The sequence below is a fragment of the Pygocentrus nattereri genome, chromosome 23 (genome assembly GCF_015220715.1).
Source record: "Pygocentrus nattereri isolate fPygNat1 chromosome 23, fPygNat1.pri, whole genome shotgun sequence".
NCBI lineage: Eukaryota > Metazoa > Chordata > Actinopteri > Characiformes > Serrasalmidae > Pygocentrus > Pygocentrus nattereri.
The window spans coordinates 33,311,841-33,326,504 of record NC_051233.1 but is presented as its reverse complement, the minus strand read 5'-3'; the positions used below and the strand labels follow the sequence as shown (position 1 = coordinate 33,326,504).

Here is a 14,664-nt window from a genome sequence, read left to right as displayed (position 1 = left end):
AGAGATGCTGACGGGCAGATCTCACAATAGTGTTGGTGTGGTGGGTCCAGGGAAGTCATCAGTGAGGTGTACGCCGAGGAGCTTCTTACTGCTGACTCTCTCCACTTCGGCTGCGTTGATGAACAGGGGAGAGTGACCACCCCTCTGCAGCTGTGGTCCACGGTCATCTCCTATGTTCTGCTGATGTTGAGACAGAGATTTTTGTCATGGCTCCACTCTGACAGAGCGCTGACCTCACCTCTGTAGGCTGTTTCATCTCCGTCAGTGATGAGGCCTAGGATGGTGGTGTCATCAGTGATCTAGAAGATGGTGATAGACGTGTGTTTAAATCACAGAACACATAACTACTGTCTCCGTTAAGCATGAAAACACTGAGGACACTAATTATTTACTTCATTTCAATGAATAATTTATTTCAACATATAATTTGGCGAATAAGATTGCACCTTTAAAGTGACCTCATCAGTCAACATCACAGTATCACTGAAGATAAAGAAAAAAGAAAAAGAGAACTTTTCTTCTTTCCACAGTCTTCGGGAAATTCTGACGACGCAACGTCCCGCTGAATCGGATCATATTCCAAACAGGAATTGCAGCAAAATCAGCCCATGTTATGACCACACTGGGTGACCAGCCAAACCAGCTTACATTAAATATATATATTTTTAAATGCCCTGTGGTGGAGGAGTACATGCAGGTTGCTAGAAGGAAGTATAGTCCCCAAAGAAAACTCACTTCTTTCTGATTTACCCCAATTTCACCATCATTGACATTATACATCAACAGCATTCCACACCAGAAGACTTGTGTAGGTTCACTGGTGGATTTGGACAGTAAATAAAACGGCTATATTTGTGTTGTAGCCATGATGACCCCTGGTTCCCATCACCACCACTGTAAAGATGCTCTACAATGAAATATTTCACGTCAAACCACTCCAAATGACTTTGTTTACATCTTAACCACTGAATTATTTGGAAAATTTGGGAAACATTACACGTACATCTAGCTGGCCAATATCAGGAGATGCTACTTATTATAACACTGAATAATACATTTATGTAGCATAAAAATGAGACTCGAATGTTTGTATTTCAGTATTGTTTCATTAGTTATAGATGGTAACATGTCACAGCAGGAATTCCATCACTTTTCCCAAAAAACACTCAACAATTCAGTCCTTAAAAGCTAAACAGATTCACTTGAAGAGGTAATAAACACACTACGGATTCACACCTCACTCTATCATAGTGCACTCTGTCACGAACACACCACAGACACCTGGATCTTATCCTACCTCTAATTAATGTGCAATATCTGCTGCTGATAGATGGTGCAAGTGCAATACACACACTAGTTCTGTCCAATATCTACAATTTCTGTGCGATATCCAGTCATTACCTGATCAGAAACGTGCAATATCCGCACACCTGCATGTGTAAACTGTAAATGTGTAAAGTATCTCAATTCTATTTTTATTTTTTTATATTTTTCTGCTAAGACGCCTTGTTTATTTATTTCTATAGTATATCTTATATGTTGTATGATGCACACCTTTGTCTATTTACTGCTCTTTATCTGCTGACTGTGTGTTCTGCTGTAACAATGCAAATTTCCCCCAGTGGGATAATAAAGGTCCATCTTATCTTATGTGCAGGGTTAATTGTTAAGGAACACACCCAGGACTTCTTTACAGTGGTGGTGATGGGAACCAGGGGTCACAATGTCTACAACACAAATATAGCCATTTTATTTACCATCCAAAACCACCTGTGAACTACACATCTGTTGAGCTTTTATACGGAATGAGATAGTGATGAGTAATAAATCTGAATGTTTTCTTTGGCTCTCAACACCCTGCATGTACCCCTCCCTCAAGAACGGCCAAATAAATGGATGAACATACATTTTAAGCCAAAAGCCTTCATCACAAAACTGTCATAAAACAGGGTCTCAGACATCAGGCAGTGAATTCATGACCACTTCATGTAAAACCTTCTGTGAGGGAGCTTTTAGGCGTGGCCGTCTGGTTCCTGAAGACAACAACCACAGCCACTGGCACCATTAGGATTAAATCCTGACGAGTGAACTGGCTTTTATTGGTCACCGCTAGTTTCCTGTAGGTCACCTCTGGATCCCATCAGGAAGCCGTCAGATGTTCCTGGATCAGTTCCAGAACACTGAACCACTTGAATCCTTTAAGTGATACTTTTTTTTTTTTTGATCCCACAACCGGGAAATTCCACCTCCGCATTTAACCCATCCGTGAAGTGAAACACACACACACACACACACACACACACACACTAGGGGGCAGTGAGCACACTTGCCCGGAGCGGTGAGCAGCCCAATCCACGGCGCCCGGGGAGCAGTTGGGGGTTAGGTGTCTTGCTCAAGGACACCTCAGTCATGGACTGTCGGCCCTGGGGATCAAACCGGCAACCTTCCGGTCGCCAGATCCCTGGCCAGATCCCTAACCTCCAGCCCACGACTGCCCCCCTTTACCTTGTGATATGAACCCATCATGAAAACACAAAATACCATCAGACATTACTGGACGCCAGCAGGGCCTTCACCGTGGAAGAGCCTCTTCAAGCTTCTCTAGGATCGAGAGTTTCACACCAAACCACTAAAGTATGGATAGATGTACACCCCTGCTGTCGGAACAAAACCTCGCGTCTCCGTTTTTGTGGGTTTCCAGTTTTTGGCCTGTTGCTCTTTGGATTGTGTGTAAATTTAATGAAGGACGGACAAAAACAAGGCGACTCGGACGGACGTCTGGTTCCATTGACTTACACTGAAAGTAGTGCACGTTTCCCCCTCTCCTGTAAAGTCACCATTTTGGAGATACGAGGTTTTGTTCCGAGGCGAAAGTTTCGGATAATGTTAAAGTTTCGTGTTAATTAATGTTCGCCCCCCTCGCCCCCCAGAGGAAATGACGGGGGCACGTCCACACTCGGCCGCCATTTTAGTGCGTCGGCCGCAACTTTAGCCGGCAAGATGGCGGACAGCGCGTGAGTGTCTTTTTTAAAACAGGGCTGAAAATTTGCGGCGCCGAGATTCGCAGTTTTCTCGAGTTAAACCGAGGATGGTGGCGCTTCTCCGGGACTCAAGAGCATCGCCGTCCATATAAAGGTGCCCCCTACGAGAGCAGGATGTCGACAGAGGTCCTGAGGTGAGCGGAGACGTTTGTTTTGTCTGAAATGTGAGAGTTGACGGTTAGCCGGTTAGCCGGCCAGCTAGCCGTCCTGGTTTTAACGGTCCTCCGGAGAGCCGCTCGCAAATAAAACGCCTTCTCGGCCTCGGCGGCGAGCCGTGCGCGGGGGCTTTACGCCCCTCTTCTCTCGCCAAGCGAGCTTTTCGGCGTGTCAGCTGGTTGGGTTAGTTGGCTGGCCACGGAGCTGGTTAGCGTTAGCTAACAAAATAACCATAGACAAAGAGTGGATTAGCTAGCCTGCCTTAGCTTAGCTTAGCTTAGCTGGGAAACTTCAGCCGCATATTGTGGGTTCTAACCGCGCCGAGGCGTCTGCGGCGGCGCCAGCTTCACGGTATTCGCCATCGCGATATCAGTGCTGAGCGCCTGGATGACAATAACTATTGATTATGATTAATTGCGCCGACGCCTGGCTGCAAGTTATCTGCCGAGCTGTTTAAGGTGGAACGGAAAACTCGTCCCTGTGTCAGTTAAACTAACTACTCCTCTCTACTTGGCACGGCGCTGTTCTGTACGCGAGCCTTTATTGGGGTTTAGTTGCTGGAAATGTTGTAACTTGGCGTAGTTGTGAGTTTATTTGCTCAACCCAGCTCGTGCCGTTTGTCTCAGATTTGGCCGTTTTGGCCCAAGTTCTCGGACGTCAGTGCTGCATAAATGAAAGTGGCCGAATTGGTTGTATTTGTTGAGGGATTTGGTGAAAACGCTGTAATGTCAGACAGGATAACGCCGTCGTTCCGTAATCGCACAGGCTGGGAGCTTCGTGCGCTGCTTTTCGGTGTTTTCCCTGCTCTGGGTCTCGCGCTGTTGCATGTCTGGATAATTAAGTTTATTCCAGCGTGTTGGAGCTGGTTTTGGAGGTCTGGGTGAAAGCAGGGTAGACTACACATGGTCTGCGTACCCACTTGTTAATCCCTCGTCCGTAAACCCTTGGAAAATGAAAGCTGCTTTCCCCTCATGGAGGCTAAACTTTATTGTTCTCAGATTTCGTGCAGCCGCTCACTCCAGACCCCCATTAAATCCAGCACGCATTCAGTTCAGGGAAAGCTGCTGGAGCTGGAGCTTCTGGTTAATCTAGCATGTTCCAGGCAGGATTTCAGAGCGACGTCGGCCTTTTCTGTGAGGCTTGAACCTGGAACCAGCAGCACTGAGCGGTCAGTCAGAGCACTGACCTGGATGAATCCGTGATATGTGACATTATAAGTTGAAAAACCCCCAAAATATACTAATTGTTGGTGTAACATGTCCAACCATGAGTATTTATGTCTGAATCCAGTTTATTTACGTCTGTCTGTAAACGCATTAGCCGAACCTGCAACATAATTAACGTTAATTAAAAATTAGGCTTAGATTTGCGGAGGGACAGTAATTATTATTATGAGGCATGATACAGTGCAGTCTTAGATTAGTAAAGAAAATGGTTCTCTGAAGAACCACGAGCACTCAAAGAACCCTTTGCATGATTTAAAGAGTTCTTTGCATTGTGAAAGGGCTGTTCAGAATGTGGTTCTGTTTAGAACCCTTTTGAAATGGGTTCTAATATAGCACCAAAAGTTTGTTTGTTTGGTCTTTTTTGTTTGTTTGTTGTTTTTGTTACGCTGTCAGGCTCCACACTTAAAACTTAAAAAAATAACAAAGCAGAAAAAAATTTTTTTTTTGGTTCTATATAGAACCCTGAACACTCAAAGAACCCATTGCATGGCCTAAAAGGGTTCTTTGCATGACTAAAGGGTTCTTTAGATTGATGGAGAATGTGCTGTAGTGGTTCTGTGTAGAACCTTTTTGCCCATGGCTTCATGTAGCACCCAAATATATGGTTCTATATAGAACTCAAAGAACCCTTTGCATGAGAATTCTTCAGATTGACGGGGGAATGTGACTTTTTTTAAAAATGGTTCTGTTTAGCACCAAACGGGGTTCTGCTGTTATTACGGTGCCACGTTTGTGTACATGTTGGGGTGTTGAATAGAACCAGGGCTGGGTGATGAAATGATGGCGCTAGTTATCGCGGTATAACTTTCCTCGATAGTGATGAGATGTTCGATGAACTTTAGATATGATACTCCATCCTCACTTCCTCGCTCACTGACCGGCCTGGTGGTGGTTTCTTTTTCCAGTATGATTAGAATCAAATAAACTTTTGTCTGAAATGTGGAGCTAAACGTTCCCCGTTTGAGTGGAGCGACCGGCGATCTGTTCTCCTGTGACCGAATCTGAGTGACGAGATCGGTGGCGTAACTGTCCTGCAGTGAACTCACATCTGAGGACTGTGATGTGCTCTGACAGGGATGTGGTAGGACTGAAGGCAGTAAGCTGGTCTGATCCATCACTGACCTGCAGAGCCAGCTGATGTTTGCTGGTCGTACTAAGTTGACGTTGTTGAGAAACCGAACCGTTCAGCGCCGTGATTGGCCGCTCGTTTAGCGTGATGGCGGGAAAGCCGAGTCTCGTCACCAGACAGATAAAATAATCTGTTCTTTCTTCAATTATGACTATTACAAAAACTGCAGCTGTGCTTTTCCAGCCGATAAAAACTCCTCAAATTAACAAAATGTTTATCATATACACAATGCTTACAGTTTACTGCTGAAAGCCAAATATTTTTGTCTAACACAAGCACCAGTGGGTCTTTGCCATGTTCTGAAACCTTCAATCATCTGCTGTCGTCGTTATTATTATTATTATTATTATTATTATTATTATTATTATCATCACAGATAACTACAACAACAAACACAGTCTAGCCCACCACTTGTTGAGCTTTGGGATATATGGGATACACGCAGAGCGTGGCAAGAAAAACGGGGTGTGTGTGTGTGTGTGTGTGTGTGTGTGTGTGTGTGTGTGTGTGTGTAGGTGAGCTTCGTCTCGTTTGGGATGGAAACCTGAAGCCACACTGGCCCTTAGTGGATAAAATTGGACGCCCCTGTGCTGCAATATTTAAACACATTTGGAGTTAAATAAAACTGCCGAAGTTTAAATTTATACATTACATAAAAATATATAAATTATACTGACCGATACGAACGGCTGTTATTTGACGGTCACATTAGCTACTGCAGTGGTGTTGATTTAAAATGAGCGTCCGTGGTTCAGCACATCCACAACAGTGGTCATGGCGGTCTCTGGCGTTGGCATGGTGGCAACCAAGGTGACCAGTTGGTGCCCCAACAACTACATTTTGGCAGATGTCAAGATTTATTTGATTGCCTGCGTCTCACCACAGGTCAGTTAGACGTCAGCGCTGTAAACGAAAGCAGCCAGTCTCGTTTCCTGTGGTGCAGCAACGCTGCGTTCTCCTTTCACTTTTCCAAAATGGAAAGTAGGCTGCTCAGTCACTGTTTACCTGCTTTGGGGAGGAAAAGCGTGATTTCTGCCGTTTTTATAAATAAATTAAAAAGCCAGGCTGTGTGTGTGGATATAGAAATTCCCGGATATTTTTATTTGCATCGTCTTTCTGCTACTTTCTGTGTGTAACCCAACATCCCAAAGCTCAGCAAGTGGTGGGCTGGACTGTTTTTATTACTGACAGGATCTCCAGTGAGAAACACGTTTCATTTAGGAAAAATACTGTATTAACTGAAAAATATTATTCCACAGCTTGGCTTGTTGGTTGTAACAAAACAGCTGCGTAGTCGTGACTGAATCAACTCACAAGCAGTTGAAAAACAAGTGAACGCACCTTCCTGGGAAACTGGCGGTTTTAAATGTTAAGGCATTTATTTAGAGCAGACTGTGTGCCTTATTATGGCTGCTAAACGCTTAGCCAGGAGCTAACACGGCATGCTACAGGGCCCTGATGCGTGAACTATTTGGACAGTTTTAGAGGTTATATGGGACTTTGACACACAGGCAATGGGAACCATTTCAAAAAGGTCTAACAGATATAAACGCCACTTTTAGGGAGTTACAGTTTCTGCAAATTGTCTGATTTATCAGCAGATATAATTTAATATAGTTAAAATAAGGCAGACTCCAATTTTTAATCATCACTAATGTGATTGTGAACTAGAAAGCGGAGCCGACTCTGAAAGTACAGTAGCTTTTAGTAACCGCCAGTATAATTTAATATTTATGTGCTCCATCATTTTTAATATAACTTTACTTCAGCGGCTGAGATGTAAACAGAGTCGTTCGGCGTGGTTTGGTGTGAAATGCTTCATTATAGAAAAACTCACAGATGTCCTTACAGTGGTGGTGATGGGAACCAGGGGTCACAATGTCTGCTGTACACGTGTTTTCGGAGTTTTATGTTTTCTTAAGGGAGTATTTTCGCCTTCTCAGTGCCCTGCCTGCACTTCTCTGCTATAAATGGATTTAAAATACATTTTAAGCCAAAACAACCAGAAAACTATCACAAAACGATGCCCTAGACATGCAACATAATCACAACCATTTCATCTATTTTCTGTGCGGGAGCTTTTTAAGGTGGACGTCTGGTTCCCATCACCACCACTGTCAACGGTTCTGACTTGGTAAGTTTCTCTAGAACCTACCGTTTTACACCAAACCACTTCTGAATGACTTTTAATAATCAGTCCTTTAATAATATAGAATTAAAAATGGATGGACTTCCTCTTTAAATGTTGTAGCACCTGAGGTGGAGCTACCCAGAAGTCTTTTAGTTTTCTGTACAAGTTAGCAAATAGTGACTGGGTGGTCTGGGACTAGGGGCCTGGGTGGTCCCCCCAAAGTATATTCACAACCACCCAAGTATGTTTTGTCCCATTGTAACCATTTCACAGATATTTTATTTTGTACGCACCAGAGCCCTCTTAGCGTAACGTGAGGCGCAGCACCAGCGGCCTGTTTACCCGGTCAGTAAAAATAACGCTGAGATGGGTTAGTAAACTTTCCCATTTAGCTCAGGGCTACCATGTTAGCTCACGACTGCAATGGCATATCTGCACACGCCCCCAACATCCAGGCTCTTCGCAGGGAATCTGATCCAGAGCGACTTGAAAACGTGCAAATCACTGGATGGTTAATGTAAGATGATCGTTTCTGGGTTTTTTGTTGGTTTAGATTTATTTTTTTTTATTCACCTCAAACGACACCACATTGGTTTTATTCCATTTTAAAGCCCAGTTTTATAAATCTGATGAAGTTGGGGTTCCACTACATGACTTTCCCCTGATTTTAGCCTCGGTTCTCACTCAGACTAAGTCTGTGCTGGTCGGCTCAAGCCTGCAGGTGTTGGGGACAGTCGGAGAGAGTCGAGTCGTGTTTGAGGGGCACCGACTCAGATTTGCAGACTTTAAGGCAAAATCCAGTTTATTTACATTTTAAGCTTTTTTTTTTTTTTTTTAAAGGCACACTGTATACATGACCTTCACAAAAACATGTTTCCTGCTGTCACTGCAGACAGAGGAACCTGCAGCAGCTGCTACAGGTTGGTTTATTCTCGTCTCCTAGAACGCAGGAGTTTGCGCAAGTTCAGTGAGTTCATTCAGTTCAGCAACAGCTGAAGTTGTGTGTTATTTCAGTGTTTCAGCCCAGAAAATAAAATAAACCAGTTGGATCGCGCAAGATGCCTTTTAGGTTTCTGTTTCCTGTCCCGACTTTAAAAGTCGTGCAGTGCTTTAGTGCTTCTGCTTCTACTGATGCTACCAGAAAACAGTGGATCAGGCTGAGGTTCTCGGTGCCGTTCACAGGTCTCTTGTATTTTTGTAATGCTTAACGCTAAAAACGTCCTACACATGTCCTTCACACAAGCTGGACGTCCGTCCCACCGCCGTCTTTTAAAGACCAGAGCGTGGACTTCGTCTCCTCTGCAGACGTTTCTGCTCCGCCTTGTCGAGCAGTATAAACTCACTAATGATGGGACGCACATGCAGAACGGACTTGAATGTTCTGATGGGGAACGTAATCGGATACAGGCGTTTACACGGATATTATTCTTCTATTTAATGTGTCATTTACAGGATTTCCCAAATTGTATTCCGAATAGCCTCGATCAGACTAGACTTTTCCGACTAAATTGTTGTTTACAAGGATGTATTCTATTCTGTTTGAGCTATTAGTGGGATTATTCATGGATTTTCAGGCTTCATGTAATGTGACTGATGTGACCCAGAACTGTCTGACTGACATGGCAAATGACCGGTCACGGCCTGCTGCTTTGGCCTGGTGTGTAGAGGAAGTCTGCTTGTATCTTGTTCTGAAAGGCTTTTTTTGTGGTGAAAATGCCCAGTCCAGGCAGCTGTTCACTGTTTTTCGGTAGTGTGGAGCGCCGTTTCCTGTCTGAATGATAAAAATGCTGTGTGAGCGTGTGGGTCGTCAGAAAAGTCGCCAAAACAACCTGGTAATTCTGAATGGCTGTGTGAGCAACGTGAGCGGTCGCTGGACGACGCTTGACCTTTGGGGTATTTCTTGGTTAGCCTTGTAACTTGGGCCAAAAAAAGCCTGTCCAACAGCAGAACAGCCTAAATGCGTTCCTGTCGGACCGTCCTCAAAGTTCGGCTTAAGTTATCCAGCTTTCTGAGAAATTCTGCCTTTGCTTTTATATCACAGTTTGACAAAGTAAAGAAAAAATAAGGCCATGAAACCCGTTTGCTGCTGGTTTTCATGCACACGCTATATAATGTAGTAATACCCTGAACCCATGTGGGAGACTTCTTAGTAACTGCTTTGTGCACAGTGCATCACAACATGCGTGAAATTATGCACCATTACTGTTTATTATGGATGCGCTCTGTTTTTGCTCACTGCTCATAAAATCAAAGTTCATGTGTTTTCCAAGGCCAAGGCTACATTATAATGCATGAAAACCTCCCAGGTTTTTAATATTTTCTTTTCTGTGGTTAACTGGATCAGGTTAATTGGATATGGTCAGTAATCAGATCAATGCATTTACATACACGTGAGTAATCAGATAGTGGGGAACTCTGGATCTATGCGAGTCAGACAGTAATCAGATTTCTGCTTTCCAACCAGTCAGTGAACTCGCAGAAGACGGATGCAACGCAAACGTAATGTAAAACTTGAACTTAATGCCACTTTTTTAAAAAACCTCTCGCCACTTTACTGATTTTCTGATTACTGAGCTAAAATCCAGTCTCTATCAGATTTCTACACCTTACTTTGATCTAAGAAACCAGTGTCTGCTGTTTTCCTGACCGTTTATAATCAGATAACTGCAGAAATCTGACTGCGATCAGATCGACTGACTGCATATAAACACACCCGGTGTTTAGCCTTAGTGTTCTGCTGTGTTCAGTGCTCCATTTATTGTACAGCGTCTGTTGTGGGGTCTCCATATCGAAGCGGCTCAAGCTGTGACAGGCCTTGCCGTAAAGAAGCGCTGAGCTCATTATTTTTTGTGTTGTAGGCCTGAACCCGTCGCCGGGGGTAGCAGAAGCGGAGGTGGAAAGCTGGGAGTGCTGATCAATAAACTCCATGAATTTCTGGCGGTGTCTACAGAGCAAGGCAGTGAGCACAGCCTGCCTGGACACTGGAGTGGTGAGTTTTACACACACACACACACACACACACACACACACACACACACACACAGCACTGTTAAAAAATTCTCAATTATAAGTGGGGAAGTTATGGACAGGAGGTCAGGGAATCGGCCCTGTGAGCGGGAGGTCGATCCCCAGAGCCGACAGCATGTGACTGAGGTGTCCTTGAGCAAGACACCTAACCCCCAACTGCTCCCCGGGCGCTGCGGGCAGGGCTGCCCACCGCTCTGGGCAAGTGTGCTCAGTAGTGTGTCTGTGGTGCTTCACTGCACGGATGGGTTAAATGCGGAGGTGAAGTTTCCCTGTTGTGGGACTCGTAACGGTCACAAAAAAATCCTTAAACCCTGAATGAGGTTTTTTCCCCTCATTTAAAAAGCAGTTTGTTTTGTTTTTATAAGCTGAGAGAATCAGCTTCATCAGAACGTGTGTATATAACGTCGTCCCAGTCTGGAGCTTCGTGTTTTGTTCATGAATATATTTTGTTATTCAGTGTAAGTTTTACAGCCGCTGATCTGCCCAACTGAACAAAAGTGGAGAAACATAAATGCAAACTCGTCAGCAGTTTAGTTCGTTTAGTCATCACCCATCCGACCCAAATACTGCCGTTCTTTATGGGCCAGAACTAAGATGACAGTATCGAAACCTTTTCCATGAGTGGTGAGGTTGGCGTCATTTTCACACACTTGGGTTTCTTTCTCAGTAGCTTTCAAACAGTAGGCAAAAAAAGTCTTTGGCAATCGTTATTACCAAAGGACACAATCAGACTCTTTAGTTTATCTGGAATTGACAGAACATATTTTCTGTGAACTGTAGTAACTGCTACAAGTTTTCAAATTACGTGACCATTGGGAATCATTGGGCTCCAGCACCCTGTTATGGAGCCACTACAGGCCTTTCAGCAGAACTAAGAACATGGGACCAGCAAGGTTTTAAGAATTGCCTCTATTTTTAATAAATATCTTTAATGAAGGTCTTTAAGGATAGATCTTTAATGATGGGTCTTTAAGGATAGATCTTTTATGATGGGTCTTTAAGGATAGATCTTTTATGATGGGTCTTTAAGGATAGATCTTTTATGATGGGTCTTTAAGGATAGATCTTTTATGATGGGTCTTTAAGGATAGATCTTTTATGATGGGTCTTTAAGGATAGATCTTTAATGATGGGTCTTTAAGGATAGATCTTTAATGATGGGTCTTTAAGGATTGATCTTTTATGATGGATCTTTAAGGATAGATCTTTTACGATGGGTCTTTAAGGATAGATCTTTTATGATGGGTCTTTAAGGATAGATCTTTAATGATGGGTCTTTAAGGATTGATCTTTTATGATGGATCTTTAAGGATAGATCTTTTACGATGGGTCTTTAAGGATAGATCTTTTATGATGGGTCTTTAAGGATAGATCTTTTATGATGGGTCTTTAAGGATAGATCTTTTACGATGGGTCTTTAAGGATAGATCTTTTATGATGGATCTTTAAGGATAGATCTTTTGTGATGGGTCTTTAAGGATAGATCTTTTGTGATGGGTCTTTAAGGATAGATCTTTTACGATGGGTCTTTAAGGATAGATCTTTTATGATGGGTCTTTAAGGATATAGCTTTTACGATGGGTCTTTAAGGATAGATCTTTTATGATGGGTCTTTAAGGATAGATCTTTTATGATGGGTCTTTAAGGATAGATCTTTTATGATGGGTCTTTAAGGATAGATCTTTTACGATGGGTCTTTAAGGATTGATCTTTTATGATGGATCTTTAAGGATAGATCTTTTACGATGGGTCTTTAAGGATAGATCTTTTATGATGGGTCTTTAAGGATAGATCTTTTATGATGGGTCTTTAAGGATAGATCTTTTACGATGGGTCTTTAAGGATAGATCTTTTATGATGGATCTTTAAGGATAGATCTTTTGTGATGGGTCTTTAAGGATAGATCTTTTGTGATGGGTCTTTAAGGATAGATCTTTTACGATGGGTCTTTAAGGATTGATCTTTTATGATGGATCTTTAAGGATAGATCTTTTACGATGGGTCTTTAAGGATAGATCTTTAATGATGGGTCTTTAAGGATAGATCTTTTATGATGGGTCTTTAAGGATAGATCTTTTGTGATGGGTCTTTAAGGATAGATCTTTTGTGATGGGTCTTTAAGGATAGATCTTTTACGATGGGTCTTTAAGGATAGATCTTTTATGATGGGTCTTTAAGGATATAGCTTTTACGATGGGTCTTTAAGGATAGATCTTTTATGATGGGTCTTTAAGGATAGATCTTTTATGATGGATCTTTAAGGATAGATCTTTAATGATGGGTCTTTAAGGATAGATCTTTTGTGATGGGTCTTTAAGGATAGATCTTTTACGATGGGTCTTTAAGGATAGATCTTTTATGATGGGTCTTTAAGGATAGATCTTTTATGATGGGTCTTTAAGGATAGATCTTTTATGATGGATCTTTAAGGATAGATCTTTAATGATGGGTCTTTAAGGATAGATCTTTTGTGATGGGTCTTTAAGGATAGATCTTTTGTGATGGATCTTTAAGGATAGATCTTTTATGATGGGTCTTTAAGGATAGATCTTTTACGATGGGTCTTTAAGGATAGATCTTTTACGATGGGTCTTTAAGGATAGATCTTTTATGATGGGTCTTTAAGGATTGATCTTTTATGATGGATCTTTAAGGATAGATCTTTTGTGATGGGTCTTTAAGGATCGATCTTTTATGATGGATCTTTAAGGATAGATCTTTTGTGATGGGTCTTTAAGGATAGATCTTTTACGATGGGTCTTTAAGGATAGATCTTTTATGATGGGTCTTTAAGGATTGATCTTTTATGATGGATCTTTAAGGATAGATCTTTTGTGATGGGTCTTTAAGGATAGATCTTTTATGATGGATCTTTAAGGATAGATCTTTTGTGATGGGTCTTTAAGGATAGATCTTTTGTGATGGGTCTTTAAGGATAGATCTTTTACGATGGGTCTTTAAGGATAGATCTTTTACGATGGGTCTTTAAGGATAGATCTTTTATGATGGGTCTTTAAGGATTGATCTTTTATGATGGATCTTTAAGGATAGATCTTTTGTGATGGGTCTTTAAGGATAGATCTTTTATGATGGATCTTTAAGGATAGATCTTTTATGATGGGTCTTTAAGGATAGATCTTTTATGATGGGTCTTTAAGGATAGATCTTTTATGATGGGTCTTTAAGGATAGATCTTTTGTGATGGGTCTTTAAGGATAGATCTTTTATGATGGGTCTTTAAGGATAGATCTTTTACGATGGGTCTTTAAGGATAGATCTTTTACGATGGGTCTTTAAGGATAGATCTTTTATGATGGGTCTTTAAGGATTGATCTTTTATGATGGATCTTTAAGGATAGATCTTTTGTGATGGGTCTTTAAGGATAGATCTTTTATGATGGATCTTTAAGGATAGATCTTTTATGATGGGTCTTTAAGGATAGATCTTTTGTGATGGGTCTTTAAGGATAGATCTTTTGTGATGGGTCTTTAAGGATAGATCTTTTGTGATGGGTCTTTAAGGATAGATCTTTTATGATGGGTCTTTAAGGATAGATCTTTTACGATGGGTCTTTAAGGATAGATCTTTTACGATGGGTCTTTAAGGATAGATCTTTTATGATGGGTCTTTAAGGATTGATCTTTTATGATGGATCTTTAAGGATAGATCTTTTGTGATGGGTCTTTAAGGATTGATCTTTTATGATGGATCTTTAAGGATAGATCTTTTATGATGGGTCTTTAAGGATAGATCTTTTATGATGGGTCTTTAAGGATAGATCTTTTATGATGGATCTTTAAGGATAGATCTTTTACGATGGGTCTTTAAGGATAGATCTTTTACGATGGGTCTTTAAGGATAGATCTTTTACGATGGGTCTTTAAGGATAGATCTTTTACGATGGGTCTTTAAGGATAGATCTTTTATGATGGATCTTTATGGATAGATCTTTT

General features: G+C 41.8%; 1 protein-coding gene across 4 annotated transcripts in view; it reads left to right on the top strand.

The window, feature by feature from the left end:
- The first annotated feature begins 2,956 nt into the window (after positions 1 to 2,956).
- Positions 2,957 to 14,664, top strand: part of LOC108443772 (transcriptional regulator ATRX-like) — a 66,467-nt gene continuing 54,759 nt past the window's right edge. For 3 of the 4 annotated variants that reach the window (XM_037533234.1, XM_017724627.2, XM_017724625.2), the window contains exons 1-2: positions 2,958 to 3,175; positions 10,542 to 10,672. In XM_037533234.1, the coding sequence (XP_037389131.1) occupies positions 3,156 to 3,175; positions 10,542 to 10,672 (151 nt within the window). In that variant the 5' untranslated portion in view covers positions 2,958 to 3,155. Of the gene's footprint in view, positions 3,176 to 10,541; positions 10,673 to 14,664 lie in introns of all 4 variants that reach the window. The other variant, XM_037533233.1, reaches the window with a different exon arrangement.